This window comes from Miniopterus schreibersii (assembly GCF_964146895.1).
Source record: "Miniopterus schreibersii genome assembly, chromosome: 2".
Taxonomy (NCBI): Eukaryota; Metazoa; Chordata; class Mammalia; order Chiroptera; family Miniopteridae; genus Miniopterus; species Miniopterus schreibersii.
Genome location: NC_138102.1, coordinates 184,213,888 through 184,226,270, shown reverse-complemented (window position 1 = coordinate 184,226,270; position 12,383 = coordinate 184,213,888). Strand labels below are relative to the sequence as shown.

General features: G+C 56.4%; 1 protein-coding gene across 7 annotated transcripts in view; it reads left to right on the top strand.

The window, feature by feature from the left end:
* SCUBE1 (signal peptide, CUB domain and EGF like domain containing 1) overlaps positions 1-12,383 on the top strand; it is a 99,056-nt gene that overhangs the window by 38,693 nt on the left and 47,980 nt on the right. For all 7 annotated transcript variants that reach the window (XM_081130216.1, XM_081130215.1, XM_081130211.1 and 4 more), the window contains exon 4: positions 3,881-4,015. In XM_081130216.1, coding sequence (XP_080986342.1) covers positions 3,881-4,015 — 135 coding nt within the window. The remainder of the gene's footprint in view (positions 1-3,880; positions 4,016-12,383) is intronic.

Sequence of the window (12,383 nt, the reverse complement as noted above, 5' to 3'; positions counted from 1 at the left end):
CTCCCTGCCTTCTGGGAACACTCAGCTGTGGCCATAAATAAAGATAAAGGACCTTGAGCTCCTGGCAGGGTTCAGAGGCAGAGCACTTTCCTCACCCCACCCCAAGCCCACTCGGAGATCATGGCTCATGGATCGAAACAGGCTTACTCAGGGCCTTCCTTGCACACAGTGGGCAAGCTGCGGAGAGCTTTGAATGAGCCCCCCTGTGTCCCCAGAAGGAACCAGAACCCAAGACCGTGCTGTGCTCCAGTGACTGGTCTTGTGTGATAGTGAGCTTCCTGTCCCTGCTGTGTGCAGGCACATGTGTGCCGTTCAGTTTCTCCTACTGACCGCTGAGCACCCACTCAGCCTTACCCCCTCTGCTGGGTGCAGAATATAAAGGAGACTTAGCCCAGAGCAGAGATAGGGTTTCAAAGCCTGAGTTCCAGGGCAGTGGAAGGAAGTCTTGAACCAAGGTACATCTGGTCTGAGAGCCAGGGATGAGCGAATTCTGCTGGACACCAGGAAGACTTTAGAGAGGAGGGGGCATTTGCACTGGGTTTGGAGACGAGCATGTGTGGGGTTGGGAGGTTTGTAAGCACATGCACCCAGGGGACTTACTTTCACTGCCATGCGTCCTCATTCAGAGATGCTGTTTCATAACCTTGGGCAAGTATCTTCCTCTCTCTGGGCCTCAGTTTTCTCATCTGAGAATGGAAATGCTAAGAACAGTGCCCCCCAGCGTGTAGCTCTTGCAGATTTATTAAGGTAGCGCCTGAGCGTCCAAGCTGGGGCCTGGCTGGCATAAGGTGCGATGGCTGTGAGTGCTGTTATGAAAGGAGACTGCCAGCCCTCCAGCCAGCCTTGCGCTCGTCTCTGAAGGGCGAGGCTGTGGAGTGGGATTCCCACACAGGCCCGTCCACGCGTGGACAGTGTTCCATGGGAGAGAAGAAAGAGGGCGGTTTGGGGCTTCCTGAGGACAGCAGTTCCTCCTGGGGACAAGGCCAGGGACCGAATTCTGGTCACCTGACTCCCAGGTGTAGGCTCCCTCCTTGCCCTCGGGCACCTCTCATAACAGAATGTGCCAAGTCCTGGGGGGCCAAGGAACAGAGTGTGCTGGGCTTGCCCCTTCAGGATAGCAAGGAGCTAAGCATTTCCCACAGTGCTGTGCTGGGCCTGGGGAGGGCCTCCGAGTGAACTCAGGCTGTCCTAGGCCAGTGGGCAGCCACTTCATGGACCCAACTGCCCCAGCTGGTCACTCTGCAGACCTCACCCTGGGTCCCATTTGGAGGGCTGGGGACATGGCATGAGGTGTGTTCGGGCCCTCAATCCAGCCCCTAGAGAAGTTGGTAAGGACCGCAGGCCACCCAAAGGGATTCTGCAACTGATTTCCTGCTCACCTTGTGGGAGGAGACTGTGTTTGGACCAGAGTGGGAAAAGGGTACAGGGGGCACCCCCTCTTCCCTCATGCTAATCTTGGGCTTTATCATTTGGGCAAGAGACACGTTCACAGGCCTCGCATTTGTTTCACGTTCTTCATCGTGCGGGCGAGTCGTTGTCCCCTGCTCCTGTGAACAGCCCTGTTCCGAGACCCAGCCACCCTGCCCGCTCATTGAGGGCTTGTGGATGAGTTACATCAGCTGGCCTTTGGTGCCTAGCTTCAGGCCAGACAGATGGCAGCAAGGAAGCCACTTGTGGGGTTGAAGCAGCATTTCCACACCATGAGTCCCGCATTTGAGGGCCTGTGTCTGTTGCTTGTTTGATCAGTGGAACCTTTACTAGGGCTGGGGAACTGAGGTGCAGAGCAAGGCATCTGAGAGCCATGGGCAGGACAGCAAAGCATGTGATTGCCGGGAGATCTGGACTCAGCTACCTGTGTTCAGATCTGTTATGTGTGTGCCAGCACGTGGGCCGCAGTGCCTCTGTGGGGGGTTACTGAGCAGAGACAGATCTAAGGGTAGGCACACTGGCACACTGTTTATGCCACTTGGCAGGCGGCTCTGGCTTTGCATTGGCATCTGGGGTTCAGCATAGCAGAGGCCAGAGGGATGTGCCCAGAGGCAGGACAGTGGGTTTGAGCCCTGCCTCCGCTCTGAGCAGCTGGGTGACTTCAGCTCTCAGTGCCTCAGTGTCCTCATCTGTCCAGTGGGGTCGCTGATGCAGCCTGTCGCCCTGCGTTGCTGCACAGTCGGGTGAGTTGATGTTTGTGAGGCCCCATTCCTGACACACGCAAACCTCGAGAATGCCAGCTTTGTGCCGTTGTTCATGGGATGACCTGGACACAGCGCCTGGTTAAAGCTGTTCGTGGCGGGGACAGACCCCTAGAGGCAGACACCACTTGGGTGTGGGGGGAGGTGGCCCAGCAAAGGCCACACTGGCACTGGGCCTTTAGGGACCCTCGGTGAGACTTTGTTGAGTGGAGTAAGGTTTTCAGAATAATTTCTCCCCGGCCTTCCCTCAGCAAGAGCCCCTTTACCATTTCAGCGGTAGCTGTGGTGGCTTGTAGAGTTCCGAACTCTGCCTCCCTCCTGGCTGCCACACGGCTGACATTTGAGCTTGCTGGAGAGAAATGACCTGCCTTGCAGTCAGCCTCAAAGGTAGCTGCGGGGTCTCTCGGGTGGAGGAAGTGGTCGGTTTTCCCGGAGCCCAAGGAGGACCCAGCTGACACAGTTCAGTGCGCGAGCAGAGACCTCCCCCGTTCAGTGCAGGTCCATGTCCTTTTGATTCCAGGAGTAAAAAATGCCTGTGTTTAAAAGAACTGTGTGTAAAGTTCCATGCCAAAGTGAGTGTGCGTGTGTGAACATGAGCGCACATGTGCTTGTGTGTGCACGTGCGTGTGTGTGAGCCTGTGCACGTGTGTGTGGGTCTTTTGGGGGTTGGGGTATTGAAGCAGCCAGTAGCTCATGCTGCTGTGTGGTTTCGTATATTTGCCTATTAAAATGACAATACAGACATGGCACATTAAGGTTTAAGAAGCCCTTCTTTCATTAAACAAACTGACAGTGTAGGGGGTTATGACTTTGGTAATTGAAACATGCTGTTCTGTTCAGGACCAGAACTCTATAAAGACTCTTTCAGCCAATAGCACCCTTTGTGCCAGCAGCCTCTGGTCAAAAATGAGTGTCGCCCCAAGGTCTGTCTCCCCCGGAGAGTGGGAAAGACTGCTTGGCAGCCTTCCGCCCTGTCTAGGCAGCCAGAGGTCAGGGCCTTTCCAAAACCTCCCCATTCTCTGGGCTTTTGAAATCAATTTGCAAGGCCGAAAGCCTGGGCGGGTGTCTGTGTGTGTGTGTGTGTGTGTGTGTGTGTGTGTGGGTAGCTAGCGGCCCTGTTCTGCAGCCCCTTCCTCGCTGCAAGGTCTTGTGCTGCTGGTTGTAAATCTGAGGTGTGATTGAAACGAGGGCATGGTGGAATTTGGTTGGCGTGGCTCTGGGTGTTGGGGGTAGACAGGGTAGGCTGTACAGTCTTCCTGGGGGACGGGGGTGGGAACAGCGATACCAGCAAGAGCCTAGGTTTGGGAGTCAGACCACCAGGTTTGAATCCTGCCTCTGTGGAACCTTGGGCAGGTGGCTTTGCCTCTCCATATTTCAGCTTCCTTATCTATTAAATAGGTTAAAACCTGGATCTGACTGACAGGGTTGCTGCGAAGATTAGGGGAGTTAATATAGGTAAGATGCGGGGCACACATGGAAAGTCATGATAGCTTGCTCTCTGTGGAGTGACTTTGTGGGGTATTGTTGCGGAGTATGTCTGCGGAGTACTGCTGGGGGGGGGGGAGTGCCGCCATGGGTTAGCTCGGGGAGCCCCTCTGGGGAGCCCCTTTGTGCAGTTGGGGGGAACTGTTGCTCCTTCACTTCCAGCTCCAGGTGTGATCTCTTATCTCCCCTCTCTTTCTGTTCTGCAGATGTGGACGAGTGTCAGGACAACAATGGTGGCTGCCAGCAGATCTGTGTCAATGCCATGGGCAGCTACGAGTGTCAGTGCCACAGTGGCTTCTTCCTCAGTGACAACCAGCACACCTGCATCCACCGCTCCAACGGTAAGTCCACCATGCTGCCCAGCATGCCCTGCCCCACAGTGATAGGCAAGCAGGAAAACCCCTTCTCCACATCTCGATTGTGGGGCTTTGGGGTCAGGCGGGGCATTTTGGTGGTAGCCTGAGTGGCTGTTTTGTGTGGGACTCCTCCCAGCGCCTTCCCTCCACCTGCTTACCAGGGCTGTTGGTGTTTCTGGTGTTTTTATTTGGAGACAAGGTGGGGCCACACAGAGGCACATGTGACCAGAGAAGCTGTTTTCCTTTCTGGACTGGGGACTGGCTGTGACCAGAAAGAGTGGGGCCCTGTTCTCTATGGTCCCCTTCCCTAAGGGGAGCTTGAGGCCTGACCAGGCTGAGTGACCATTTCTCAGTCTCTGTGAGCCTGGCAACATTGAAGACTGTTGTGTGTTCATCCGGTCACCAGCCAGGGGGCCGTCTTCCTGGTCTGGAACCTGCTGCCCCCTAGAGGCCAGGTGGAGTGGCCAGCCAGCCTGAGTCCAGGCAGAGGGACCGAGGAAAACTGCTGGCCAAGCCGACGGCATAAGTAGCCTAGGGACTGCCCAGGCTCAGAAAGAGCCTGGCCCCCCGCCGTTCTCAGCAGGTGAAGGTCCTTGGTGTCTGGACAATGGTGGCCAGAGTTTGGGCCCAAAGCAGCAGGGCTGTGAGGTAGGACAGTGTGGATAGAAGCCAGAACCCAGGTGTTTAGAACAGAGGGACTTCCAGGCAAAGGGAGCGGCGTGGCAAAGGCAGAGGCCTGTGCTTAAGATGTTGGCAAGATCCGGAGCCTCCGAGCAGCTGTGTGCTGCACCGAGCGGGCTGAGGGCAGGGGCAGGGCCGGCGTTCCTGTGACCTGGCCATTCTGTGTGGTCAGGGGAGTAGATGTGCGAGCACAGGACAGCCCTGCAGCAGGGCCTGGAGGAGCCTGGTTGGCCTCCCGTGAGGATCCAGAACCTCAGCTTCCTCATCCACAAAACGGATGTGCTGTTGACCCTGCAGAGTCTTTAGAGGGTGGGACAGGATCCTGGGTGTAAAGTGCCCAGCAGAGCTGACAGAGGCTCTGAGGTGGCAATCAGGGGCCCTGGGCATGGTATTTATTTGAAAACAGTTCTTGAGAAAGAATAAAACAGTTAAAAAGAACAAAACCCAGGGTGATTAGTCAGAACTACTTTATTGGACTCCTTAGAGTTCTTAGTGTTTGTTTAGGCAGTTTCCTCACAGACAGGATGGACCCGCTAATCCCTAGCACTGCCGTGTCCCCGGGACAGAGAGGCCTAGCCTCGTGGTTCCTTGGCCAGTGTTCCCATCATGTTGTCCAGATTTCCCCGCAGCCCACGCGGGCGGCTCAGTTTGCCCCTTATAAAACCTCCCAGCTGTGGGGCTCTGGGGTCAAGCTGCCCCAGATGAGGACCCTGGCCCAAACCAAGTTTTATAAGAAACAGATTTATGGAGAAGAGAGTGAGTGTTGGAGGTGGGAGGAGAGTCCTGCTTTCATCAAGGAGGGGTTTATAGGGTGACTGCTTTGAGCAGGCTGTAAAGTCCCTGAGGCCAGGGCAGCCTGAGCCCCTTCTTCAGCAAGGTGGTGTGTGCTCTGTGCCTTTAAAGAACGGCTTTCCCACAGCAGGACTCCAGGTGAAGTGAAGGCAGGCACATGATGCGATGGTGGGTGTGTCCTGTCTACTGCACGTCCTGGTTTCGCCTGTAAGCACCATTGTACTAGGGCTGTTACAAAGCAACCTCAGCATCAGCCAGAGAGGTAGGGTGGGTGGGGTGTGATGAGGTGGCTGCTGTGGGGTCTTGCACTGACTCTGAACTGAGGCCTCACAGCAGCCTAGTGAGGCAGAGATATTATAATTCAGAGACAGGTAAGGAAGCCAAAGACTGGTCACATTAGGGAACTGCCCCAGGTCACACCGTAGGATTCCAGCCAGGCTATTAGCTGTGATGCAGTGGTAAGGAAAGAAACAGGGAACAGGGTGGAGAAATAGAAACAGGCAGACGAGAGGGCCTCTTTGAGGACGCCACCATGAACTGAAACCAAATGACTGACAAGAGTGGCCATGGGAGAAGTTGGGGGAGCCTGCCAGGTAGAATGTGTGTAAAGGCCCTGAGGTGGGAATGGCCCAGGCTGGTGTGACTAGCAGAATGAAGGGTGGGATGCTGGAGCACAAAGAGCCAAGGGGAGAGGAGCCCAGGATGAGGGGAACTAGGCAGAGACCAGGCCTTATGAGGCTCCTCGACCAAGGCAGGAGTTTGCATTCCATGCAGATAGCAGCTCTGGGCAGCTGGTTCAGCAAGGGTGGGAAACAATGCTGGAGAGGAGAGGAGAGGAGTCCTAGGGGAACTCGGACACCTCAGGAACTGGGCTGCAAATATATTGTGCAGTGGAGCTTTGAGCCCACATAGCTTACCCCACCCAAGGCCCATGGGTGGCCAGGCCAGATTTTCACTTGAAGCCAGGGTTCGAGATTTAACCAGAATACAGATTTGGGGGCCTCAACCACACTCTACATTAACCAGCATGTTGGTTAGTCTCTTCCTTCATTAGGATCTTTGTATGAATAGCCTAATTTTTAAATTTGGGCAATGAATCAATCTAAAAAACAGTAGACTTCCTGGATATCTCAGGAAGGACAAGTGGTGGTATCTCCAGGGTTCCCACAGGCCTCATGGAAGGTCTGAAGAGGATGGGTCGAGTACATGGGATGTGGGCTGACAGCTCATCAATGCCTGTGGTGGAGATGGGGTCAAACTGCCTCTCTCCTGAGCTTCTGTCAGCCGTGACAATTGCCCGAAGCTGTTGTGATTGTGTCTCAGCCATCGTAATGATTGTTAGTCTCAAAATCAGGGTGGGTCCAGGGTGCCAAGCCCCAGCTTGTTTTGCACCTAAGTGGCTCTGATCCCCATGGCTTCTGGGAGGGCTGATGAGTCTAGAGCTATTGGGCAATTTAGATTCTTTACGTCGCCTGACTCTTTCTAATGCCCGCACTTCGGAGCCTCCCCTGAGCAAGAGGAGAAGCACACAGGCTGGTTCTGATTAGAGGTGGCTGGATCCATGAAGGAGGTCAGCCAGGGTCAGTCCAGGCCCCTTGCTGAGCAACAAGGCCACGGGGCTCAGCCCTTCAGAGTGGCCCCGCTTCCCAGGCGCCAGCACAAACCCTGGCCTAAAGCATGTGGCTCTGGCCAGGCTGGGGTTGGGAGTTTTAGGTTCTCGGCCGCGCTCCATCTCTACTGCCACGTGGCCTCTGCAATCACTCTTGCCTCTCTGGGGCTCCTTGTCTGTAAATTGGGACCAGTGAGCAGGTATAGGATCCTTTTGGGCAACTGCCTGAAGCAGGCAGGTGCAGTGGCTGCCCAAGGGTAGTGACTCACATGGGCAGCTTTTCCAGAGCTCAAGCTTGATGTGGGGACACAGGCCCTTCCTCTGTCCCAGTGCTGGATGGGAGGAGACCCAGAGCTCCTGGCATCAGTGGCTCGTCTCCCTCTCCTCAGTGCTTCCAGGCGCTGGTTCTGGCCCCATCACAGCCTGTATTTGCCTCCTGCTCAGCCTCGGGCACAGCAAGCAATACAGTCCCTCCAGCTCACAGCCTGGGACGGCCAGTTCAGGCCAGTCCCAGACATCACTGCCCCTTGTGGTCCTGTGCCCAGGGGGACTCTCCAATCCCAGAGTGGACAGACCACTGAGGAGCCAGCACCTTCAAACTTTCTCCCTCTAACATGCTTGCTCTTTTCTCTTAAACTTATGTCGTGTCTTTGCACTCTGGTGTGGCGTGGCATGACATGGTGTGGCGTGGCACGGTGTGGCATGCTAGGTGGCCAGCATGGGCCCTGGACAGCAATGTTGAGGGGCTTAGCCAAGCAGCCTGTTCAGGTCAGAACTTGGTTCTGTCTGGGGGCTGGAAGCCTGGGGCCTATGGAGAGGGATCCAGGAAGCCCCTCAGAGCAGGTGGCCTCTGAGGTGGCCAGCTGGTGGAGCGTGGGCGGGCAGTCAGTGGGCAGAGGAGCCAGCGTGGCCTGGGGCTTTGGGGGATTGGGAGGCAGTGGGTGTTGTGTGGGAAGAAGAGTGAGATGCCAGCCAGTCTAGCTGGAACCAGACCTTGGTGAAAGTAATGGTTTGAAGGCAGCTGACCTTGGAAACCAACCTGGAGTAGGGCTCTGAGCAGAGCCAGAAACCTCAGGCAGAGGGGCCGTAACATATGTGGAGCCCACCTCCTCCTTCTGGCCTGAGTTCTGGGGTGGTATCCAGAGCAGGGACGGCCTCAGACACCACCACCCTGCAGCCCCATCTGTCTGAGGGTGATTCTGTGGCTGCCCCCGGGCCATGGACCCTGGTAGGTTGGGTGCCAGTGTTTGCCTGACATCAGGTCTTTTCCATGCACCATGCCACCGTGCTGCAAGGAAGGGTGCTGGGCTCCTCCAGCCCACTTGGTGGGCAGTGCTCAGAAGCCCCACCTTTGTGCCAAGGCACATCCTCCCAGAACTCACAGACTTCAGGGGAGGCAGACATGAAGACAAGCGCTGACCGCTGACTGGGCAGCGTGTGGAGGATCTGGAAGAGGGGCCATGGGCTGCAGGAGTCAGCAGAGGTGCCAGCATGCTGCTGAGTGCTGGACCTCAGAGTGGAGCGTCTTTCCCCCCTGCACCCAGACTCCCACACGGCACATCACTTGAGTCCGCCACAGCAAGCACCCTTGCCCTCAGGGCTGAGCCCATTGCTCAGTGCCCACCCCACCTCGGGACTGGCTGGGGGGCTCCTTGACACAGGTCACTGGGGAGTTTTTGGACACAAACCCCTGGGGTTGGACAAGAGCAGAGAGCAGTGGTCCCCGCTGCAGGATCTGCCTCCGGGGCCACTGCCCTCTCTGCCCTGTCCCAGCCCTTGTCCTGGGCCCTTCCCCCCACTCTCCTCCAGGCTGGTCCTTGACCTTCCTCCTGCTTTCACTTGCCCTTGACCTGCAGGCAGTGCGGCCCCTCCCCCATCTCAGCCCCCAGGTGCCCCTGATAGGCCCACCCCCACCCTTCTGCAGCTCACAGGGTTTTTACACCCCTTTTCACCTGGATGTTCACAACTGCCCTGGGAAATATTACAGGTGAGCTGTCATCCCCATCGAAGAAGTGAAAACCTGGCTGGGCCACCCCAAAGGGCAGTACTCAGCATGGGGGACAGGTTTCTGATGACAAAGCCAGTTCTGCTCCAGCCCATCTCCAGACTCAAGTGAACAAGCCCATGGACAGAGACCCACAGGCCTCCCAAGCTGCCTCAGCCCCATGTCGACGGGATTCTGCCAGTGTGCCTGGCAGGTGGGCTCCCCTTGGCTCCCAGAGTGTGATTCCCTCCTGGTGGATCTGGACCAGGCCTTGTCCTGGGGCCCAGCATGGCTCCTGCAGGGCCAGGGATGTCCCCTGCCCTGTTCCAGGGCTTTCCATCATCAGCTGTAGGTTCTGGGGCCCCCGTGAGTGGGTGTGGCTGGAGACTTTCTATTTTAAATGGGGTGAACCAGTGTGGCCACGGCCCAGCCTCAGTGCTGCCCCTCTAGTTGCTCCTCAGGGTGGACCTGCCGGGCTAGAGTATGGGGCAGGCTCATGGTGTGCAGGCTTCCCTCATCCTCTGCCTGCTGCAGACCAGGTGGGCGGGAAAATGAACAGCTCTCCCATTGAGCAGGAAGATTCATGTGCTGCGGGAAAAGGCCTGGCCTGCCCCTGTGCGGCCGGAACGGCCCTTGAGGAGGGGACAATAAATCCAGCCCATTATTTTTTACGAGTCTCCCACCCCATAAACAACTCCTTTGGCTGTTGGTGAGCCAGCTTCATGCCCTTCTCCTGGCCTGGCCTCCAGCCAGCATAGCCAGGCAGCCCTGTGGGACCCCAGTCCTTGCTTCAAGAGTTAGCAGTGGGGGTTCCCCGCAAGCTGCAGACCCCTGGGCCTCCCAGCATGGATAGTGCAGGGCAGACAGCGAGCACCAGGCCAAGAGTTAGCTCGCCATGGCCCTGGCTCCCTTCTTGGCCATGTCCTAGGGCTTCAGTTGTTTATCTATATAATGGGACAAACATTAGTGTTCAGTATAGAATTGTTTTTGAGAATCCAAATAAGATGATATGTACACACTATGTCCCCTGGTGACTGTCAGCTGTCAGTGGGCATCACCATGTGCCAAGTATTGTGCCCAGACTTTGACTCAAATAATCAGATCCTGAAACAACCTTGTGCCACATAGCTGCTATTATCCCCACTTTGCAGGTGAGAAGATGGAGGCTAAGAAGCAGAGAGATTTGTCCATTGTGAGTAAATAGCACATTCAACATCCAAACCTCATCTGTCCGGCTCCTAAAACCAAAGACACTGAATGAGCTAAGGATGGAAGAGCAAGAGCAGGGGTTGCCTCGCAGCCTGGTGCCCCTTGAGGCACAGGGCTCGGCCTCTCACCCTCAGCCTGGGGCCACACCTCACCACTACTGAGTTAGTGTGGCAGCTGCCTCCAGGTCTCCCTGTCCCACCCATCTTCAGACGATGGCCGGAGCCACTGTTCTGGCCCTGTCACTCCCCACTCAGGACTTTCCATGGCTCCTCCACACTGTGCACCTGGTGACACAGCCACAGCACACCCTTGTCTCCCTCGCCAAAAGCACTGCCTTCGGGGCCTTCCACAGGGCAGCTCCTCCCAGGCCCCCACTGCCTCTGTTCTCTTGTGACCAGGGAGCCATGTACCTGTGCCATTCCCCAGCCCCCCAATTCCCAAGAACTCATCACCTTTCAAACCCAGTGTGCCGCCACCTCTGTGAATCCCTCTCTGACTAGGCAGGCCTGCCTTCCTCCCTGGCACACCCACGTGGTTCTGAGGGACTCGGCCCTCTCTCGTGGACACTGCTGTACAAACTCCTGAGAAGGACATAGATGTATTTCTTACATCTAACACAGAGTAGGGAGCAGAGGAGGTGTGCCAAATGGAAGCCAGAAGGGCACTGGATTCATCTGAGGGAGATAATGTCTGAATTGTGTGCGGCTCGATTTCTCAGAGTACTCTCACATCCCTCATGCTGAGCTGTGTGCGCAGCATGGGAGGACAAGCCCAGGCCCTGTGGTCTGGCCAGGGTCAGGATGGGCACCCTGCCTGGGCTCGCTCTGCCGCCACCGCGTGCAGCCTGAGGTCAGCTGAGGCCTCTCCAGCAGTAGTGCCCACGTGTGTCTCAAGTTCAGAGGCTCTGCCCTGGCTCATGGCTCCCTGCTTCTGTGTACACTGCTTCCTCTTCCAGATACTTCTCCTCCCTGTGGACCCCCGTTCGCAGGCTCGTCCAGTGCTGACCCTGTGTATACCCGCACGTTTATTTACCTAGTCAGGGGACAGCTGGGCAGTCTGTCTCAGTGAGAAGAGATGGTTGGAGTCACTAAGTTCCCAGCCAAGGCTGTACTGCCCTTGATACGGGCTCTGGGAAAGGAAAGGGTTCTCAGCATTTATTGAGTTCCTGCTGTGCACAGCACCCTGATACACCTTCATCCTCGACGGCTCTGGGAAGTAACAGTGGCCACCCCTTTGTGCCTAGGAGGGAGTGAGGTGCAGGGTGGGCAGCAGGCACAGCTAGTTTAGGATGGAGCCAGGAGCTGCCTTGCTCTTTTCCACAGTACAGGGTGGGTGTCAGGGGAGAGGCACCGGCCTGGTGCCAGGGAGCTGCTCGTGTCCTTAGACTCTCCCTCAGGCGTGGCCCTGCAGTGCTTACTGGCTTCTCCTCCTGGTCCCCAGGGGCTTCTGTGGGAACATTCTCAAGGCTGCCATGTCAGCCCCTCCCACACCTGGGCATCCTCCATCTGGTCACCTGTTGGGAGGAGAAACAGACTTGTCCCTGGTCAAGGGCAGGCCATGGCCCCCAGGAGGCTTATGTGAGCTGACTATTCCCTCCTGGAAGGAGGGACAGGGTTGCCAGATAAAATATAGGACACCCATTTAAATTTTGGTTTCAGATAATGAATACTCTTTTAGTATAAGTATGACCCACGCAATATTTGGAACATATTTATACTTAGTAAGTACCTGTTGTTTATCTGAAACCCAGATTTACCCAGGCAGCCTATGTTGTTATTGCTAAATCTGGCAGCCCTGGAGAGGGAAGGACATCTCCAGCCTCCAGAGCCTGAGGAGGGAAAGCTCAGGAGGCCAGGAAGTATTGCAGGCCTCCATGGTCCCAGCCACCTGGGCCTCAGAGAGGCGTGGATGTGCTCATGGTGCCGCCTAGCGGCCAGCCAGGAAGTTCAGTGGGGGGAAGAGGAGAGGTTCCCACGGGAGGGGATGGAGGGGGTGTGGGTCCAGGGTGAGGTGACGCTTTGTCCTTTGTCCGGACAGGCACTGCAGAGTCAGCCAATGGGGCGTCCAGGGGACAGGCC